Below are 19022 nucleotides of genomic sequence, written 5' to 3'. Positions count from 1 at the left end.
TTTTTTTTTTTTTTTTTTCTGAGCTATAGCCATGACTTACATTCTTCAGGAATAGTGGACTCTGCTAGCCACAACAGTGAAGTTTCTGTTGTCCCTAATCCACCTTTCCTTGAAGACGTGGACACAGGTGACAGTTAAAAGTGAAGTGGCCTGGTATTCCTGCCAGTACTTAGAGAAACCTTTCAGGCACCGCACTTAAGTGACTTACCTTTTCAGTACCCTAATCAAGAGATTTCAGTTAGGGAAGGAACTTTTTGTGCAGGGGGTTGAGTTTAGCTTCTTTTTTTTTTAATATAGTTTTGTGCATGATTCTTTTCCTAGGATACCTCTAGCTTATATTAACCAAAAATGCTGTTTTGCCATTGCAGTACCAGGATTTGTTGGCACCTTTGTTTCCCTGGCTTTTTTTAACCTGTGAGACAATGTAGGGGAGGAGTTTCCATAATGTTCTGTTTTTGTAGTGTGAAACTACGGTCATTTTTAGAAATTTTTGAAAAGTGCCTGGTGCTGCGACGCGTGCAGTTGTATAAGCAGTGAAGTGTGCATAAGAATGCAGAAAATGTCAGCAGTCTGCTTTTGAACTAAAACACATCGAAGGTGTTTTAGTTCAAAAGCGCACCGTCACCATTTTCTTCATGCTGACATGCATTTTGCCATTTATACAACTTCAAGCGATGCAGCGCAGTGCGTGTCAGCTTGTGTGGGGCACAGACTCAATTAATCGAGTCTGCTTCAACATGCCAGATCTCTGGCGCGTTGCAGTGCGAAAAAGTATGTATAAAAGCCCTGTAACCTGATGAGCACCTTGTAGTCTAATGTTCTCAGATAAGGGACAGTTTTCTCAGTAGCTGCTCCATGGTTGTGGAGCTTACTGCTTTAAGAGTAACTATGATCATCACTGTCTTCAGAATAAAATGGTAATTTGCTACTGTAACTAAATTTTCCCACAACAATAATAATAAAATAAATCATTTGGAAGACAAACTTATTTTGTTTACTCTGCTATATACAAATTGGAAATAAGTCAGAGACATTTTAAAATGCTGTCCCCTTTTCAGTGTAAATGGATTTAATAAAGACTTGTAAATTGTGTTAGTACTGAGAATAAAAGCTATATTATCATTTCTCACCAAAGTACATCATGAATAACTTACTGTTCAGGGCGACCAAAGCTTTCCTTGAGCCTTTGTTGGGAGAGGTGACTTATAAATTGAAAAAATAAATATTTTTTTTGCCTCTTATAAGTTTTGGATTTGAAAATTGGCACAGGAGAAACAAAAAACAATAGAGAATGGGGGCTGGTAGGATCATGAGCGATCACAAGTTTAAATATTCAATTATAAAAAAAACAAACAAAAAAGTCGTCTTTATAGTTGCAACTAACTTTCCCAACACAAAGCTTCTTGGCTTGAAAATGGCAAGACTTCACTGAGTGTGTGCACTCCATCTTTGTAGGCAGCAATGACTGTGACAAGAAACGCATATAATTTACTTTGTTTCTGCTTGCAAAAGTGACAGGTGCTAGAACTATTGATAGGTGGGAAGAGGGAATTTACTGTTGAAACTTTCTGGCTTATTCCAATCAGAGTGTTAGGTTAGAATGCACATGCTTCTCTCTTCTACTTTCTCTTGACTGATGTGAAAGAATAAAGGTGTCATTCAGTGCAAACTGAATAATTCCAGAAGTATATTTTCTATTTTCTCTCCATTTAGTTCCTTCACATTCAGATGCTTTCTACCCTGCATCCTTGTTGACCTGGGCTGTGCAGTTTGTAGCTGAGTTGAGGGCATTCAACTGTTTTTTTTTTTTTGGGGGGACCTATAACTGAGGAAAATATGTGTGGGATAATACAGTCAGTATCATTCATGTGTTATTAGAAAAGTTAAGAATAGCAGTATCAGACTTTTAACACAAACATGTAATTTTTTCTCTTGAAGTGTATGATTATTATTGTGTGCAATTTTGGGCTTCACATTTTTAAAAAGATTTGGAGAAGTTTAGAGAAAGTCTAGAGACAGGCACAAAGATAATAAAAGATTTGGGAAGCAAGTATTGTATTTATTTGAATCAAAGATGGTCGCTCCCCCAATAATTAGATTCTATACATGGAAAATTAATAAATTAGTTACAGTTTTTATTGTATAGAGTCTAATAATTGGAAGGACCTCTCTTGTTAATCTCCCACCACCACTGCAGGGGAGCAAGCAGTGTCTGGACAGGTGGTGTTGGGAGGTCAAGCAGCTTTTCCCTTGCTTATGCCTCTGCCTCTGCTCCTCCCCCCCATTACCCTTGCTCTGTGCCGGTGGGCTCCGTCCCTGCTGTAGCCTGGGGCGTGGAGCATGGCCTCAGCTCAGCACCCTGTAGCAGCCATGTGGGTTGTACACCATTGCTGTGGGAGTGTGCTCTGTGCCCTCGGCCAGTGTTTTCAACCTTTTTTCATGTATAGACCCCTAAAAAATTTGGTTGGGGGTATGGGCCCCTTTGAATTGTAAATGTGGGAATTTACCTACTTTTGATTAGTCTTTTGCAGAACCCTTAGACATAATCTGCAGATCCCCAAGGTTGAAAACCACTTCCCTAGGCAGTGTGGACAGAGCCTGCCAGTGCAGAGCAAGGGGAAGGGAAAGAGAAGCATGTGTGGGAGCAGAGGCTTTGTGGGGAGGCAGGGTGGAGGAAGCTGGGGGAAGAGGCTGCAGAGGGAAGATGGTGGGGTACAGAGGTGGTGGGGGAGTGAGCAGGCAGCAGCTGCCTCTGCAGCCCTGACCCTGGGTAGAGGCTGGAGCTTGAACCACAGCTGTTGCCTGTCCCTCCACTGCCCCCATACTCAGTTCTAAGATTAGGGGGCTTTTCCCTCAGGTTAAATGGGGGGACATACCTGGTCTTAGAATTGAGTTAATATGGTAATATGTCTTAGAATTGAGTTAATATGGAGAGGCTGAAGGAGCTAGGCGTGTTAAGTTTAAGGAAAAGGTGCTTATGAGAGGGCATGAAAACAGTCTTCAGATACGTGGACGGATGCCATAAAGAAGAAAGAGAACACCTTTTCTCTTTTGCTGCAGAGAGCAGGACACAGACCAATGCCTTGAAGTTGCAGAACAGTAGGTTTAGATTGGATAGCAGGAAAAAATTCTTCAGGCAGTGAAATAGGCTGCTAGGGAAATTGTAGACTCTATCACTAGGAGTGTTCAAGAAGAAGCTGGACAGCCACTGGTCAGAGATGATCTAGTCCAGGGGTCACCAAGCAGTGGATCTTGATCCACCAGTAGATCTCGGAGCCTCTTGTGGTAGATCTCAGAGTCTCTTGGAGTCGATCTGAGGCTGGGGTGGGGAGCTGAGTGCCTGTGTGCATGCATGTGTGTGCCCCAGCCCAGGAGGTCAGTCCTTGGTGGAGGGAAGGGGCAGGGGCTAGATCAAGGCCCCCACAGTGAGGGACAGTGCCGCAGAGGCAAGAGCATGGGTAAGTTGGGTGGGGCTCTGGCTGGATGGTACTTACCTGCTGGGGAGGTGTGTCCCCAAATAATTTTTCCCCCTCTCCCTCGATCTGCCCTCTGCTTCCCTCCCCACAGACTCACCTGCTTGGTGGGGGCGGGGGGAGGGGCGGTGGCAGCAGTGTATGGTAGATCTTGTGTTGATTTTAAATGCCAAAGGTTGGAGACCACTGATCTAGTAGTAGTTATGCCTATGTTCTAGTATGGGTATTTCCCATTTTTTGTCTTTGCTGGTTGACACATGGGCTGAGCTGGAATTCCGCCTCCCTCCCCACTTTCTGTCATGTTTCAGAGATTAGTTTCTCTTTTTTGTTTTAAGCCTTCCTCAGAGGATTTAGATGTTGGCGGCAGTCAAGGCTGGGTATTTTAACCAGGTTTTGCCAATTCTCCTGCTGCAACTTGAAGCTGCATGTTTTTGGCAAGAGGGTTCTTGGCCCCTCTGCTGAGGTTCAGACTGATTTGCCATATTTGGGGTCAGGAGGGAATTTCACCCTATGGTTAGATGGGTAAGGACTGGGTGGGGCTGGTTGCCTTTCTCTGTAATGGGGCATGGCCCTCTGCCTGGCATCTCCTGAGCATATACTAACAACCTTAAGCAGGACACTAGCTGTAGTAGTCCCCATGCTTTACCCGTGGTAAGTTAGGGTGTTATATCTTGTGTCAGGTTTTGATGCTAATTTTATGAAGGTTAGATTATGAATTTGTATAGGATGCCAGGGATGATCCTGCCTTAAGCAGGGGATTGGACTAGATGACTTCTGGAGGTCCCTTCCATCCTGCTTTCTCTATGATTCTGTGTTTATTTACTGTCTTTGGAAAATATTTGTTCTGTTACTTGCATAGTAATGCTGTAAAAGTATATTCTGTAGTGAATGAAATATTAACACTTATTTCAAAAGAATACTAGGAGTAGGTGTGTTGAAGTTAGATACGTGCAGCTAAATTAATGCTTTTATTCTTTAATATCATCTTTAAGCATTGAGAGATGTGTTTTGGAGAATAATTTAGTGGTTCTAAAAAAGTGTTCAGAGCTTCACCTATGACAGGAATTTTCTTTGCCTCTGGCAACAGAACTAAAGATACTGGTAATAAACTTAGCCTTGTAGCCTAGAGAAATAACGTAGCAAAGGTGGTGGCTGAAGTCTTATTTTCCCGTGTCCCTCCACTCCCCCCTTCCCACTTCTGGAGAACCAAAGATGACAAGACTTTACCCTGTCTGAGGTTGACAGATTTCTCCATAAATAACTAATTATATTTTAAGCTTTTCTTTAGCTTTCATGGTCTTTTGAAAGGATTGTTTTCCTCCTGAAGTTTGTTGTATAGGTGAAAACACTCAACTGATAACATTTTTGTTCACACCTCTCCAAACTCCTTCAGAGGCAGTGTGCTCTATGTTGTCCCAGAGGAATGCAACAGCTGTTGTGGTCCATGGATTGAAATGAGATCTTTATTGTAGTTGATGTTTAATTACTTTGAAATTAGGATTAAAGTCTCAACTAGCATTAGAAGCAGACTGGGAACCAGGGGAGGAATTTAAGCAAAGGTCTTGAAATGCTCATAGCACATAAACTGTAAGAAAGTTGGGGAGTCAGTTTGAGTTAGTTATAGCCTGAGCATAGTGTTCACAATTAAACTTCAAAACCACTAAATTATAGTAGTACAAACCAGCCTGAGCAGGACTAAGGGGGTTGTTACATGTTACACTTAGCACATGTTAACTGCATTTGAGATGATAGCATTCAAGCACATGCTAAGTGTTCTTTTTGTTTTATGTCTTTTTGAGTGAGGAGTGTCTCCCAATCATATTGGGTAATGTGTGTTGCGTTAATGTGGGAGTGTTCCATGGAGATGATATAATCAATTGTAGTCCCAGGGCCAGGACACACAATACACTGATTGGGGATTCTGGCCCCGGACCACATGGAAGTCTCCCACCAGCTCTGGTGGGTCCCTGGGCTAAGACAGTAACTCGGGTGCTTCTTTTGGTTTCAGTCCTGAAATCACACTGAACCTGCTTTAAGACTCTGGTGCAGTACTACAGTGTGTATTTAGATTGTAGAAGCATTAATATACAACTGTTCAGGAAACTTTTCCACATTAACACTTACTATGATCTACATATGATATGTTGTCCTGTCCTGTATAACAAGGCCCTAATGTAGGTATCAGAGTGGCCAGATTTTCAGGCTTAATGAGGAGTCAAACAGAACTCTAGGTCTTTGCATAACATTGAATTGGGACTGTATTCCTTCCTCCAAGTATTTAGTAGGTATTTGGACAGTTGATTGTGCAAATTTTTGACCAGTCTGTTGTTCTATTTTTCTCTTTTTCTGTTTTTTAATTCCTTGGACTCCAGCCTTTTTAGTCTTGGAAGGTTCCATGCGGTCCTTTTGTCCTCCACAGTTACTAGGGAGTTTAACAGGAAGCAAGCATGTCATAAATGGAAAGAAGCAAGCTGTGCTCAGCCTATTTGCGATTTCAAAATAGGATGTCATTTACAGTAGATGTCCAAAGTGTGATTCGTAGGGCCATATGAAGCTTTGGTCCCTGATTTGATTTGGTGGAGATTTAGCCTGATTTGGTGGCCAAATCCACATTGAATCAGGAGACCCTTTAATCTCTCCAAATCAAATTGGAACCCTCTAGATCTATTCGGTGATTCAGACATAGACACAGCTTTACATGTTTTTTCTACATGCCTCAAGGTACCAGGCAGCTCATGAATACTTTGATGGTGGGGCAGATGGAGCGTCCCACAGGAGCATGAGGGGCTCCCCAGCGCACTAGGCAGCAGACCCAGAAGTGGACCAGAAGCACTTCTGGGTCCACCAGGGAGTGTGCTGCCCCCTCCCCCCCCTCCGGCTTGGCAACTAGTGCCTCCTGGGTCTGGGGGGGCACTCAGGGTCCCCCCCATGGCCGATTGCTGAGCCAGGGGGGAGGATGCGGGGAGCCCCGATGTGTTTTCGGTGACAGACCTGGAAGTGGACCAGAAGCACTTCTGGGTCTGCCAGGGAGAGGGCTGTCCCTCTACCCTGTGGCTTGCCAGCTAGTGCCTCCTGGGTCTGGGGGGGCACCCGGGGTCCCCCCATGGCCAATTGCTGAGCTGTGGGGACAGGGACACGGGGGGGGCCCGACGTGTGCTCGGTGACAGACATTCATGAGCTGCACCTGGTACCTTGAGGTATGTAGAAAAAACATTTAAAGCTGTGGCCGAATGGCTGATTTTCTGAATCAGCATCAACTCTTCAGATTCAGATTCAGCTGAATTGAACTGGGGACAGTGATTCAAATCAATGAATTGAATCACTGTTCCTGATTCAGGCCGAATCCAGATCAAATATGGACTATTTTGAACACCCCTAATGATTTGTGTCTGCTGCTTGGCATGCCCTCAGGAGGGTTTAAACCCTCCTTATGGGTTTTGTTGGGCTCCTAGAGCTTGGATGCCTAGTGGCCTTGTGCTTCTTTGGTGAGCGACCTTCTGGAGTTTTGAGTTCTTAGCTCAGACTGGGGGGCTGGGGAGGTGAATTTAACTGATTCTCCCAAGTAATATCTACGTTGACACCAAAGTGAAATTTCATTGAAGTAGACTATACTGTTAATGTGTTTTTTCCTCTCTTTTCATAGTGCTTGGATCAACAATAAAAGAGATAAAAATTTACATTTATATGATTATTATTGGGTATTTCAGTTAATTTCTTTTTGAGGTGAATGGAAAAGTTCGCACTTCTGAGAGCTATTACCTCCAGGCTGTCTGCAGACATATAGACGTTATTGTGTTAATTTGATATTTTCACTGTTTTCCTTGGAGTTATTTTTTTTTTTTTCTTCTTTCTTTTTTAAAATGACATCCTAAATTATGACGTATGGTTAGCACTTAAAAAATACTCCCTAGCATAACTTGGCATGGTTCAAACCTTGTTTGCAAGTACATGAAGGTGAAGCATAAAGCTATTCTCAGTATTTCCCAGAAGACAATAGATAGTTATAGGCTTAAGCAAAAAATATCCATCAAAGAACTTGAATGGTTAATCTAGGAAGAGCGAAGTAGGAGTGAAATATCCTAGAAATAAGTGATTTCAAAATGTATCTCCTTGTTCCTATAACCATTTGTAGATAGATAACAATTGTTCATATTAACTAGATCATAATTTATAATATTATAAATCTTTATTCTTAATTGATATCTTGAGTCTCAGTTTGAATGAGGGAGGGAACTACCGGACTCAGTCATACCGAAAGATGAGGGAATTTTAGTGACTGTTGTTCTGCCATAAAAAAATAAGGTGATTTAACATTTTGAAGAATTGGGCAAACAATTTAAATAAACACAAATTGGCTTACATGAAAAATATTTCCTTCAACATTGAGGATGAAACTGTACTTCTGGATAGAGAGGAGGCTAAAAGACCATACATTTGGTCAAGCAATTAAAAAAGATTAAATTGACAAATATCAAAATAGAGTGTTCATACGACATATCAGTGTTTGTGCCAAGTAGGCTTATCAAGGACTTGGCGTTTTCTTCTTAGGAAATTGACTACATGCTCCATATAAAAAAGATGAGCCCCCTGATTGTGATTAGAATCATCTTGCTTTTGCACTATCTTGAAATGAATGAACACTTTGTCTGATAACCTAAGAGAGAGGATTTGTTATTTTGTACTCCAGCTGCTCTAAAAAAATAAAAGGAAAAAAAGCCCTCCACCCTTGCAGATCCATGCAAGTAAAACTATTACCTTATGACTTAGTAGTTCCCAATGGAAGAGGCCTAATAGGTATAATAATTCTATTTCTGCCTTGTTTTTAACATTGTCAAATGAAAACAGTTTTATACAGACACTCTGCAAATAGTAGATGTGGTACATTTTGGACCAAATTACCTGGAACTGAATGAGCACATTCATCTAACTCTACTGCAAATACGATACTACCAAAAACAAAATTTATTGTAGTTGTTCTTAGTTTTGTGCTAATTTTGCAAGAGAATGTTGTATGGTAATGATTCTCTTTTTTTCTTTTCTTTATTTTTTTTTTTCCTTTTTTCCTCTAGTTATTTGAACTGCTGGGCCCTGAGGGTTTTGAACTCATAGAGAAGCTTTTACAGAACAGGTCAATGATTGTGGAAAGATCTTTGTCCTGTCCAAATGATTACAAGTTACAGACTCTACAAGGTAAGAAACTATTTATTTTCCTTCCCCCGCTCCTGTAATCTGGTAAGAGTATAAGGTGTTGAACCAGATGCCTGATCAAGCTTTTTTTCCAAAGAAAATGTATTTATTCCATGAAAAAGTTTTCATTATAAGCATGTTCTCCTGCCCCTGCCCTCACCTGTATGTGCAGAAAAAAAGCGTGCTGCCAAGTCTGACTCTTAAAAAAAAACAAAAACAAACAAAAAACCCCCAACTACCCCCTCCCCAAAAAGATAACCCAACAAGTCAAATAAAGGATATATCTTTCTATCTAGAGATCTAGAGATCTCAAGAACTCGAGATTCTTTATTTGACTTGTTGGGTTTTCTTTTTGGGGCAGGGGGAGTTGAGGTTTTTTTGCTTTTTTTTTTTAAAAAGATTTTTAAGCGCGCGTGCGCTCTCTCTCTCTCTCTCTCTCTCTCTCTCTCTCTCTCTCTCTCTCTAGATATAGATATATATCTATCTATATAGCTCACCAAGGGAAAGATTGTGAAATTTGGCTTTGCAAGCAGCCCATGAAAATCCCTTTATCTTGCTGCAATTTAGGTAGGCCCCTACTTTTAGCCTCCAAGTGTCACAGCAGGATAAAAGTGGTGCTCAGTCTTTTGGCCCCGCAGACCAGATGAATGGGACAGAGCTGGTCCATGGGCCATATCAGACCCTGCATGCCAGGTTCAGGCCCTGTGCTTCCCCTGAGTGCCAGAATCAGGCTCCAGGGCCCTCCACCCAAGCCTGCACACTGGGGTGGGGGCCTTCAGGACCTGTGCTACTGCTGCTGGGCCCCACACTACTGGGATTTGGCCTTGTGCTGCTCTGTATTCCTGATCTAGCATACAAGGCCATGGGATTCCCCACATACCTGTGGGGAGCCTTCATGGCTCTATGACTGGGTGCTAGCAGCCAGGTCTGACCCTTGAAAACAAGGCTTTTTCTAAGATTGTGTAGCCATTTTTATCTGCTTAAGCAGTGAAGATGTTTCTAATCATTATTACAAAGCTTACATACTCCATCTCCGGTCCCCGGCTATGGACAGACATTCAAAAAGCCTAAGCCTGAACTGATTCAATCTTTGCAGTTTAGTCTGACCTGTGTAGATTGTGCTACTTTAAGTTGTCAATTGCTCAAATCAAGAGAAAGACCTTAAAAATGGGGATAAGGCAAAATGCAGTGTTTATTGATTACTTGAAGTAGATATATAAGCTTGGACACACCAGTCATACAAACAGACATACAGACAAAACCACTCCAGTAAGATGTTATAGTTACCAGCAGAAGTTACTTAGTGTTAACACTGGATGGCCAGTCCAGGCTCATTAAGGGTGATGAGCCAGAGTAAACAGATGCACCTCTGCTCCAGGAGGTTGCAGAGAGTGGATTCCCCACCTTGGCTTGTCTGCATAGGGATTTGAAGTCTTTGTTCAGCATTGGGGTTTTTCCATGCTCAGTTTTTAATTAGAAGTTTTTTCTTCTGGTTATCTCAACTTGAGGTCATTCCAGTAAAGTTGGTATCTCCATTGGTATCTCCATTGGTATCTCTGCCTTCAGGCACTGTGTCCTTGAAGCATTGTGTAGTTCAAATGGCAGGATATACAAAATTCCTCCTATTCGCTATCTTTGCACTTGATCACAGACAAGTTCTTCAGCCATCCATTAATTAGCTTAAATAGTTACTGTCTCGTAACTTATACACTGGCATTTTGTTGCTTACACAATCAGTTAACCTTCTTCTGTTTTCATGCAAATAGTTACCATTCTTTCAGCATTCACCCTCTCGCAGAGATGCTCAGGTACACAGGGCATATAAAATTAATTTACTTATGTAAAGCAGGAAGCAAGCACAAAATGGAGTTTTAGTTGTTCATAAAAGTATTATCATTTAAGTCTAATAACTAATATGCAAAAATTCATACTACAATTGAACAGATTTGCAAGTAAACAAACATTCACTTTTAATTCTGGAAATGTAAACACATGCCTACAGTGGCTCCGGCTAGAAGTGAGGGGGGCACTAGAGCAGCCCTCCCTTCCCTTCCCTTCCTCAGCAGCTGCAAGGCACCAGCCAGGCAGTGCCTCAGCTGAAAGTGTGTGGAGGAGGATTAAACTCCTCAGTCTCACCTCTTAGGCATGGGGACCCCAGCCAGTGTCTGTCTGGCTTTCCCCACTGCTCACATGGTGTGTGTGTGTGTGGGGGACCTGGTCAGAGCTGGCTGGCCTGGCCCTGTTACCTGCCCAGGCCTGGGACTGGGATTGTAGGGGCCGGGCCTTGGCTTGGGCTGGGGGACACGGGCAGTGGTTGGCAAAGTAGCAGGCTGCAATGGCTGACTCAGAGGCACCAGCAGGCCCAGAGCCTAGCAACCACTCACTGCGGGAGCTCGTAATCTCCGCCACGCCCCTGTCCTGTGCAGTACCTGCTGGCTGCAGCCGTACAACAAGCTGTGAGCTGACCAGAGCTGGTGGGGCTTTTCTGCCTCCTTTGCCTCCAGCTGCTGCTGCTGCCATGTGGCTCTGGGTGGGCAGGTAGAAGCTTTCACCTGGCAGTTTCTGCCCAGTGCATGGAGCTCTGGCTCCTGCTCCAGCTTCAGCTATTTTCCACCTGCTCCCCACCCCCCTGCAGAGCTGTGCATAATGCTGGGTGGGTGGAAGGCAGCTAGAGCTGGAGCCAGAGCTCTTGGCACTGGGCAGAAGCCACTGGGCTAAAGCTTCCATCCATATGAAGTGGCGCTGTGTGGCAGGGCAGAAGCCACAACTGGAGGTGAGTGGAGCAGGACAGTCCTGCCAAGCTCAGCCAGCACACAGCTTCCTTTTGCCTTCAGTGGTTGCTCCCCTTCCCACTCCTGGCCCTGCTGTGCTGCTCTGAGCTTTAGCTCTGCTCTAAGCAGAAGCTGCCAAGCTAAATCTAGCCCCTCCCCACTGCCTGGAGCAACACAGCAGGGGCAGGAGCATAAGTGGGGGAGTAGCTGCTGGAGGCGAGGGAAAGCTGCGTGATTGCTGTGCTTGGAAGGGGTGTTTTGTTCCCCTCACCTTCAGCTGCAGCTTCCCAGTGCCACTCCATGTGGGTGGAAGCTTTAGCTCAGCAGCTTCTTCCTAGTGCCTGGAGCTCTGGCTTCCTTCTGCCCATTCAGTGTGATGAGCACCTCCTGTAGGAAAGAGTCAGGTGGGAAGCAGCTGGAGCCAGAGCTCTGTGTGCTGGGCAGAAGCTACTAGGCTAAAGTCTCCACCCAGAGCTGCATGGTGGCAGCAGCAGCAGCTGGAGGCAAGGAAGGCAGAAGAACTCTGCTGGGCCTAGCTGTGGTGCAGCTACAGCTGGTGGGTGTTGCACAGGACAGGTGTGTGTTGGGATGCAAGCCCCCATGGTGGGTGGCTGCTGGGCTCCAGGCCTGCCAGCGCCTCTGAGCCAGCCCGGGCAGCCCCCTACTCGGCCAGCCGCTGCTTGTGTCCCCGAACCCAAGCCAAGGGCCTGGCCACCATGGCCTAGCCTGGGCCGACCACTGTGCATTCACCCTCAGCAGTACCTGTGAGCTAGCCCGGCTCAGCACTGCAGCCCCAGCCCCGTAGTTGCAGGCAAGGCAGGCAGACGGTGGTGCCATGATGGCCAGCTCTGGTTATGCCTCCGCTCCTGTCGCTGGAGTGCCGGGGGGGGGGGTGAATACCTGATGGGCTGCTATACCCTGGTCAGGCAGACCTCAGCTGTGGTCCCCCAGTGGGGGGGGGGAACCCTTTTCCTGCTCCCTTTACCTCAGAGGGGCGAGGCGGGGGGGCATGCCAGCTGGCATCTAGCCATGCCCCCACCCCCAGCTAGAGAGCAGAGGGATGGGGCCAGCCTTGCTTTCTGGAGCAGATATTCCAGCCCAGGGCTGCAGGGCATGCTGGGATACTGGGGGACTCTGGTTTAACTTAAATCAGGAAGGGGTCTGGGTCAGACATTCCATAAACTGATTTAACTCAAATCAGTTAAGTCTGATGATACGTTCAGCCAGGCTTATCTTAAAGCAGTTTCAACCATTTTGAAACTGGTTTATGTGCACTGAACTTATGTTCCATTACAGGTTTAAACCCGTTTCTGATCACTTAAATTGGTGTATATGTAACTTCTGTCCCTAACTGTATAATATCATGTCTAAATAAAAATTGATTATACTGCTGTTTGGGGAATTCATCTTTTTGGAAGTCAGTGTCAGCACTCTGGTCTGAACTTTTCATCAGTGCAAGTCTTCCTTTTAAGTACTTGTGATTTCACAACAGGATGTCTTGCCCCTTGCTGCAGCCCAGATAAGGGAGTGTATCTTAGACTGCATTGCTTCTCAAAAAAAGAGGAGAAAAACTCAATGATTTTAGCTTTCATGCTTTTGTTTTTGTTTAGTGTTCACTTATTTCTTCTACCTTTACAGTACGTGTTAGATTTTAGTTGTATAAAGTAACATTTCTTCTCATTCAGAGATATTTCATTTAATGTGAATTCATTTTTAGTATGCCACTAACAAAATCTGTCACATTCATTTTTGCATATTTTTAATACTATGCTTTTGAGCCCATAACAAAGTGGTACTGATTGTATGGTTTCTTCAGTGATGAGATAACTTTTCTTTCATTATTGAGTGTAAGTCAATGATATTTGAAAGCTGAACTACTTTTCTGAGATTAAGGATACTCAGTCAAACATTCAATAAAATTATAGGTTTTTTTTCATTTTAAATTTTATCAAAATGGTAGTAGTAAAAAGTTGGGATTCAGTTTTGCATTTACAGAATTAAAATGTAGGGAATTATATTATTTTGGAAGCCAGTATGAGGTAAGGTAAAACCTAACTGACTGATGATTATTTGCTTTTAAAAGTAACATTTTAAGCTAAACAAATGTAATGTGACATGGAAAAGAATCTTTTCACTATAGTACTAAAGGAACATCATTAATCACATGAAATCATTATCCACATCACAAAATGCCTGTAATGGATAGATTTTCCATTCTAGGTGTGCCAAGCACAAGTTGTTTTCTTTTTAAATTTATTGGTTTAATATGGTGTTGTAGAAGAAAAAACATGTTAATTCAAGGTGACATATCTTAACTGTTGACCTTGTCTGGTTTCTGAGTCTATGTTACTTAGAGGCTAGGACACTGAACTGAAACTCCAGAGACCTGAATTTTATTCTGGTCTGCTAGTTGATCTTGTACAAGTCACTTCATGACTGGCTACCAATTTTCTTTTCTGCAAACTGAGAATATGTATCTTCATTTCAAGAACTTAGAAATATATGACTAGTAATGCTGCTGTTGACAGACTGACCAGGATTTTCAAATTTAGGTTGCTTAAATTAGGCTCTGAAGTTAATATTTTGAAAGAAACAAAATAGTCTGAAAGACAATAGTCTGAAGTCTCTTTCCCCTTCGTCCCACCTTGCACATGTACATCACATCCATCATAGTGTTTCACTCCCTTTCCCTGCACAGGTGGGAAACGCTTTACAAATATTATTGGAATCAATAGAAAATACAAGTGCTTCAGAATTTTTGGAAGTCAGGATTCTTCTATTTACAGTGAGGGCAACATTTTCAAAATGGAGTGCGTTAAGTTAGGATCTAAGTCCATGTCAAAGAAGTTAAATGAGATGTAATCTAGACTAGAAAGTTGCTGATATGGTAGTGGAGAGGCTCTTTTCCCAGCATAGTTAAATCACTTTCCCTGAATGACAGACATTTCTTTTTAACTTGACAGTGAATATTGCAGTTAATACTGTACACACAGGATTTTACCAGAATATCTGTGTTGGCTTATAGCATAATTTCTCTCTCCCAATTCCCCTCTCCCTATTTGAAACCAAAATAGTATAGACCTTGAATGACTTCTAAGAGTACTGAACACACTTCTGTCTGTATTCACGTCAGAAAGAACCATTGAGTATTCCACAGTCTTGGGAAAAAAAAGGATATTTATTTAGGTAAATGAATATAGATTCTAGGAACCTTAACGTCTAAGCCCAGGTACATAAAAGATGTGTTCAGGCACCCAGGATTAAAAACTGTGATTTACGTCTCTCCTAAAACAAATCCTAGATTTCCATTTTGGGAACATCCATAAATCTGGTTTTCTCGGTAAAGGTGATCTATGTAACTTACTAGTTATTTGAATAAGTACTGTTTTTGTTTTTGCATGTATGTGTGAGAATATTTCAAACCTGCTTTCCTCAACAGCTGGCTATGGCTTTCTAATCCAGATGTATATGACGTTTTTGGGTATGTTTTATATTAGAATGTCTGCTATAACTTACTTTCCACAGCAGCAGGGAAAGGATAATCGTGGTGCTTTTCAGACCAGCTGAAACAACAGGTCTCTGCCCTGGGAAGTTCAGTCTTAATTTAATTCAAATGCAGTGAGGGATAGTTCAAGGAAATTGTGAATCTAAACAAAAAACATGTGTAATATTAAATGTGGATATTTGAACAGCTTTTTTGAGATGTTTTTCCAGTGATACTTTTCAAAATATAATTTTCAAACATTGCCTCTTATAGATATTTGGGAGTTCAGGGGTGTTGGTATTCATGGAATCAGTGTAGGTGGGCAGTATGTGCTGCAAGACTTCCAGCATGTCAATCAAAATTAGACTGTTGGGTTCAGATGTTGAAGGTGAGCAGTCTTCTACAGAACTAGGATTTCAAATGAACAGAAAAATCCTTGAAGTTCATATTTAATATATTCCAGTAGAGTACATAAAAATTGAATTACATTTATCGAAACTAGAATTCTGTTTGTAATCTATTGAGGATGCAAGTTTTAACATTTCTTCCCAACTGCTTTAAAATATGTCTCCTAATTACTACTTCGCAGTATTCCAGGTGAGGCATCAGTGCTAAATAGAGTGAAAGTCACTTCCAGTTACTTGAAAATTCCAGTCACTTCCCTTGATTTGGAAATGACACACCTGTTAATACAATCCAGGATGCCGTTGGCTCTTTTGCAACAAGAGTGTACTCAGCTCATATTCAGCTTGTGGTCCACTGTAACCCACAGGTTCTTCTCTGCACTACTGGAGTCTAGCCAGTCGTCATTTCCCCAATCTGTACTTTTGTATGCAATTATTCTGTCCCAAGTATAGGACTTTACACTTGTCCTTGTTGAATCTCATTTAGTTAATTTGAGGACCATTTTTCCAGCCTACCCAGGTCATTCTGGATCCTAGCCCTGCCTTACAGAGTGTCTCCAATTCCACCCAAATTGCTAAGTATGTGCTCAATCCCATCATCTAAAGCAATTAAGATGCTGAACAACGCCAGACCCAAGATACACCCCTGGGAAACTCACTTGATACCTCCTCCCAACTAGACATTGAGTCATTGAGGCCTATTCACTGAATACAATGGTCCAGCCAGTTGTGTATCCACTACACACTATTTTTTATTTAGTCTGTATTTCATTAGCTTGTTAATGAGAATGTTGTGGGATACGGTGTCAAAAACCATGTTAAAGTTCAAGTATACCATGTCCACTGCTCTCCCCACATCCACAGACCCTCTCACATTATCTTAGAAGGAGGTCAGATTGGCCAGGCATGACTTGCTCATGGTGAATTCATGCTGTTGGTCTTCATCATCTTGTCCTTTTCTATGTGCTTCACAGTCGATTTTTTGAGGACCTGCTCTATGATTTTTCTGTGTATAGATGTCAGGCTGACTTGTTTGTATTTCCCCAGATTCTCTTTCTTCACCACCTTAAAGATGGGCATTATAGTTGTCTTTTTCCAGTTATCCAGTACCTTACCTAACCTCTAAGTTCTCAAAAAGGACACTTTTATCTTTGAAATTACCTCATACAATTTCTTAAGTATCTTCATCCGGATGACTTGAAATATCTAGCTTCTCTAAGTAATCCAGTGTCTTCTGTCATTACTCTAGGCTGTTGCTTGTCTGTGCTGCCTACTGCACCCACGTTTTGGTGGCTGTCCCTATTTGAGAAAAATTAAGTAAAGAAGGCATTAAATATTCAGCTGCCTCTGCATTATCTGTGACTAGATTGCCTTCTGCATTCCATAAAGGATCTATGGAATCACTGGTTTTCTTCTTACTTTTGACCTACTTATAGAATCCCTTTTTGTTGCCTTTTATGTCCCTTTCCAGCTCTGTCCAAACTTGTGCTTTGGCTTTCCTAATTTTCTCTCTTCAAGCCCATGTGATACTCTTACATTCCTCCCTAGTACTATTTCCAGTTTCCACTTTTCATAGTATTCTTTTTTTTGAGTTTCAGTTCATTTAAGAGATCAGTATCTATTCAGGCTGGTCTTCTGTTGCACTTCACATTCTTTCATCTCATTGGTATAACTTGTTCCTCTGCTCCTTAAAGTACAGTCAGCTCTTCTGAACTCCTTTTCCCCTAAGAGTTGCCTCCTGAGGCATCCTGTCCACCAGGTCCCTCATTTTGTTAAAGTTTGCTTTTTTGAAGTCCAGTGTCCTTATTCTGATGCTCTCCTTCCCTCTTCCCCTTAGGATCTTGAACTCTTTGTCATTTCAGGCCACTGTCACCCAAGTTACCTTTTACCTTCAAATTGTCCACCAATTCCTTCCTGTTCATGAGCAGTAAGTCGAAAGAACTTCCCATCTTACTGGCCTCTCCATCTGAGTCAAAAAGTTATCTCCAAAACACTCCAGGAACTTGCTGGACTGCCTGTGCACTGCTATGTTTTCCTCCCAGCACACGGTCCAATAATTAACGTTCCTTATGAGAACTAAGTCCTGCCATTTGGAAACTTGAGTCAGTTGTTTTAAAAAAGGCCTTGTCCACCTCCTTCTCTTGATTTGGAGGCTTGAAGCAGGCCCTTACCCTGACATCCCACCCCCCACTGCTCTCTCCTCTAATCTTTACCCAGAGACTTTTAAAGGGTCTACCTTCCACTTTATACTGCAACTTTGAACACATGTACATCACCTTTATATATTATAGAATCATAGAAAGTTAGGGTTGGAAGGGACCTCAAGTAGTCATCTAGTCCACCCCCTTGGTCAAAGCAAAACCATCCTCAATCAGATCATCCCAACCAAAGATTTGTATACCCAGGTTTTGAAAACCTCCAAGGATGGTGTCGCCACCGGGTTTGGTGGTCGCAGTCTAGACCGACACAATTGGGCAGGTGGGGGCTAGCGGGGGAGAGTCAGGCAGCTAATACTCGTATGGTTGTGGAAAAGATTTTTTTTAATTTTTACTTACGCTACCAGAAAGTTGTGTAGCGCAGGTCGAGCTTGGTTACAAACGACAGCTGCAGAACTAGTCGATAGCTATTTAGGCGGGCGAATCGCTAGTCGGGTCGAACTTGAGCATGCAAGGGTACGGTACGCTGGGAGATAAGTGGCGGAGAGATGTTCACAAGTGGCCAGCTTGTAAACTAGGTCAAGGCGTGTTTTGGCGGGTCTCTGCTTTGGGCGGAAATGTGCCGACTTAAATATGTTTTTGTCAGCCAATTACAAGGCGAATTGTGTGGAATATTCTAGGTGATCACGCACTGGGCATGTGCGCTGTGCATGGCTGAGCATGCGCAATTTACTGGTTGGGACTTTCCGCCTATTGTCTACTTGTCTCAGCTTTTAGCTCTGTGTCATCGGCACCCACTTCTTTTTTTGTCAGAGACAGATGGGACTGCACCACCTCTCTGGGTAGCCTGTTCCAGTGTTTTACTACCCTTATAGTGAGAAAATTCTTCCTAATATTTAACCTAACCTAAACTTGCTGCAAGTTGAGACCATTGTTCCTTGTTCTGTCATCTGTCACCACTGAGAAAAATCTAGCTCCATTTTCACTTGAAGTCCCTTCAGGTAGTTGAAGGCTGCCGTTAAATCTGCCCTCAATCTCTTCTTCTCTAGACTAAATAAGCCCAATTCCCTCAGTCTTTCCTCATAAGTCATGTCCCCCAACCCTCTCACCATTTCTGTTGCCCTCCTCTGGACTCTTTGCAATTTGTCCGCATTGTTTCTGTAGTAGGGGGCCTAAAACTGGGGCAACAGCTGGAGTACTGTGTTCAGTAATGCTGAATGGAGGGGAATAATCACTTCCCTTGACCTGCTGGCAGCACACCTACCAATGCAGCCTAGTATACCATTAGTCTTTTTGGCAGCAAGGGCATACTGCTGGCTCATATTCAGCTTATTGTCCACTGTAGCCCCTGGGTCCTTTTCTGCAGAGCTGCTGCCCAGCCAGTCTGCGCCCAGCCTGTACCAGTGCATGGGCTTGTTCCGTCCTCAGTGCAGGACTTTGCACTTGTCCTTGTTCAACTTCATGAGATTTCTTTTGGCCCAATCCTTTAATTTGTCTAAGTTACTCTGAATCCTAGCCCTACCCACCAGCAGTATCTACTACTCCCC

The 19022-nt window shown here is 43.0% G+C and overlaps 1 protein-coding gene across 1 annotated transcript in view; it reads left to right on the top strand.

Moving 5' to 3' along the window:
* Positions 1-19022, top strand: part of ASCC3 (activating signal cointegrator 1 complex subunit 3) — a 555582-nt gene that overhangs the window by 78816 nt on the left and 457744 nt on the right. The window contains exon 5 of the mRNA XM_019537809.1: positions 8543-8663. Coding sequence (XP_019393354.1) covers positions 8543-8663 — 121 coding nt within the window. The remainder of the gene's footprint in view (positions 1-8542; positions 8664-19022) is intronic.

The sequence above is a fragment of the Crocodylus porosus genome, unplaced genomic scaffold (assembly GCF_001723895.1).
Source record: "Crocodylus porosus isolate Cpor-Errol unplaced genomic scaffold, CroPor_comp1, whole genome shotgun sequence".
Lineage (NCBI taxonomy): Eukaryota > Metazoa > Chordata > Crocodylia > Crocodylidae > Crocodylus > Crocodylus porosus.
This window is presented reverse-complemented; position numbering and strand designations above follow the sequence as displayed.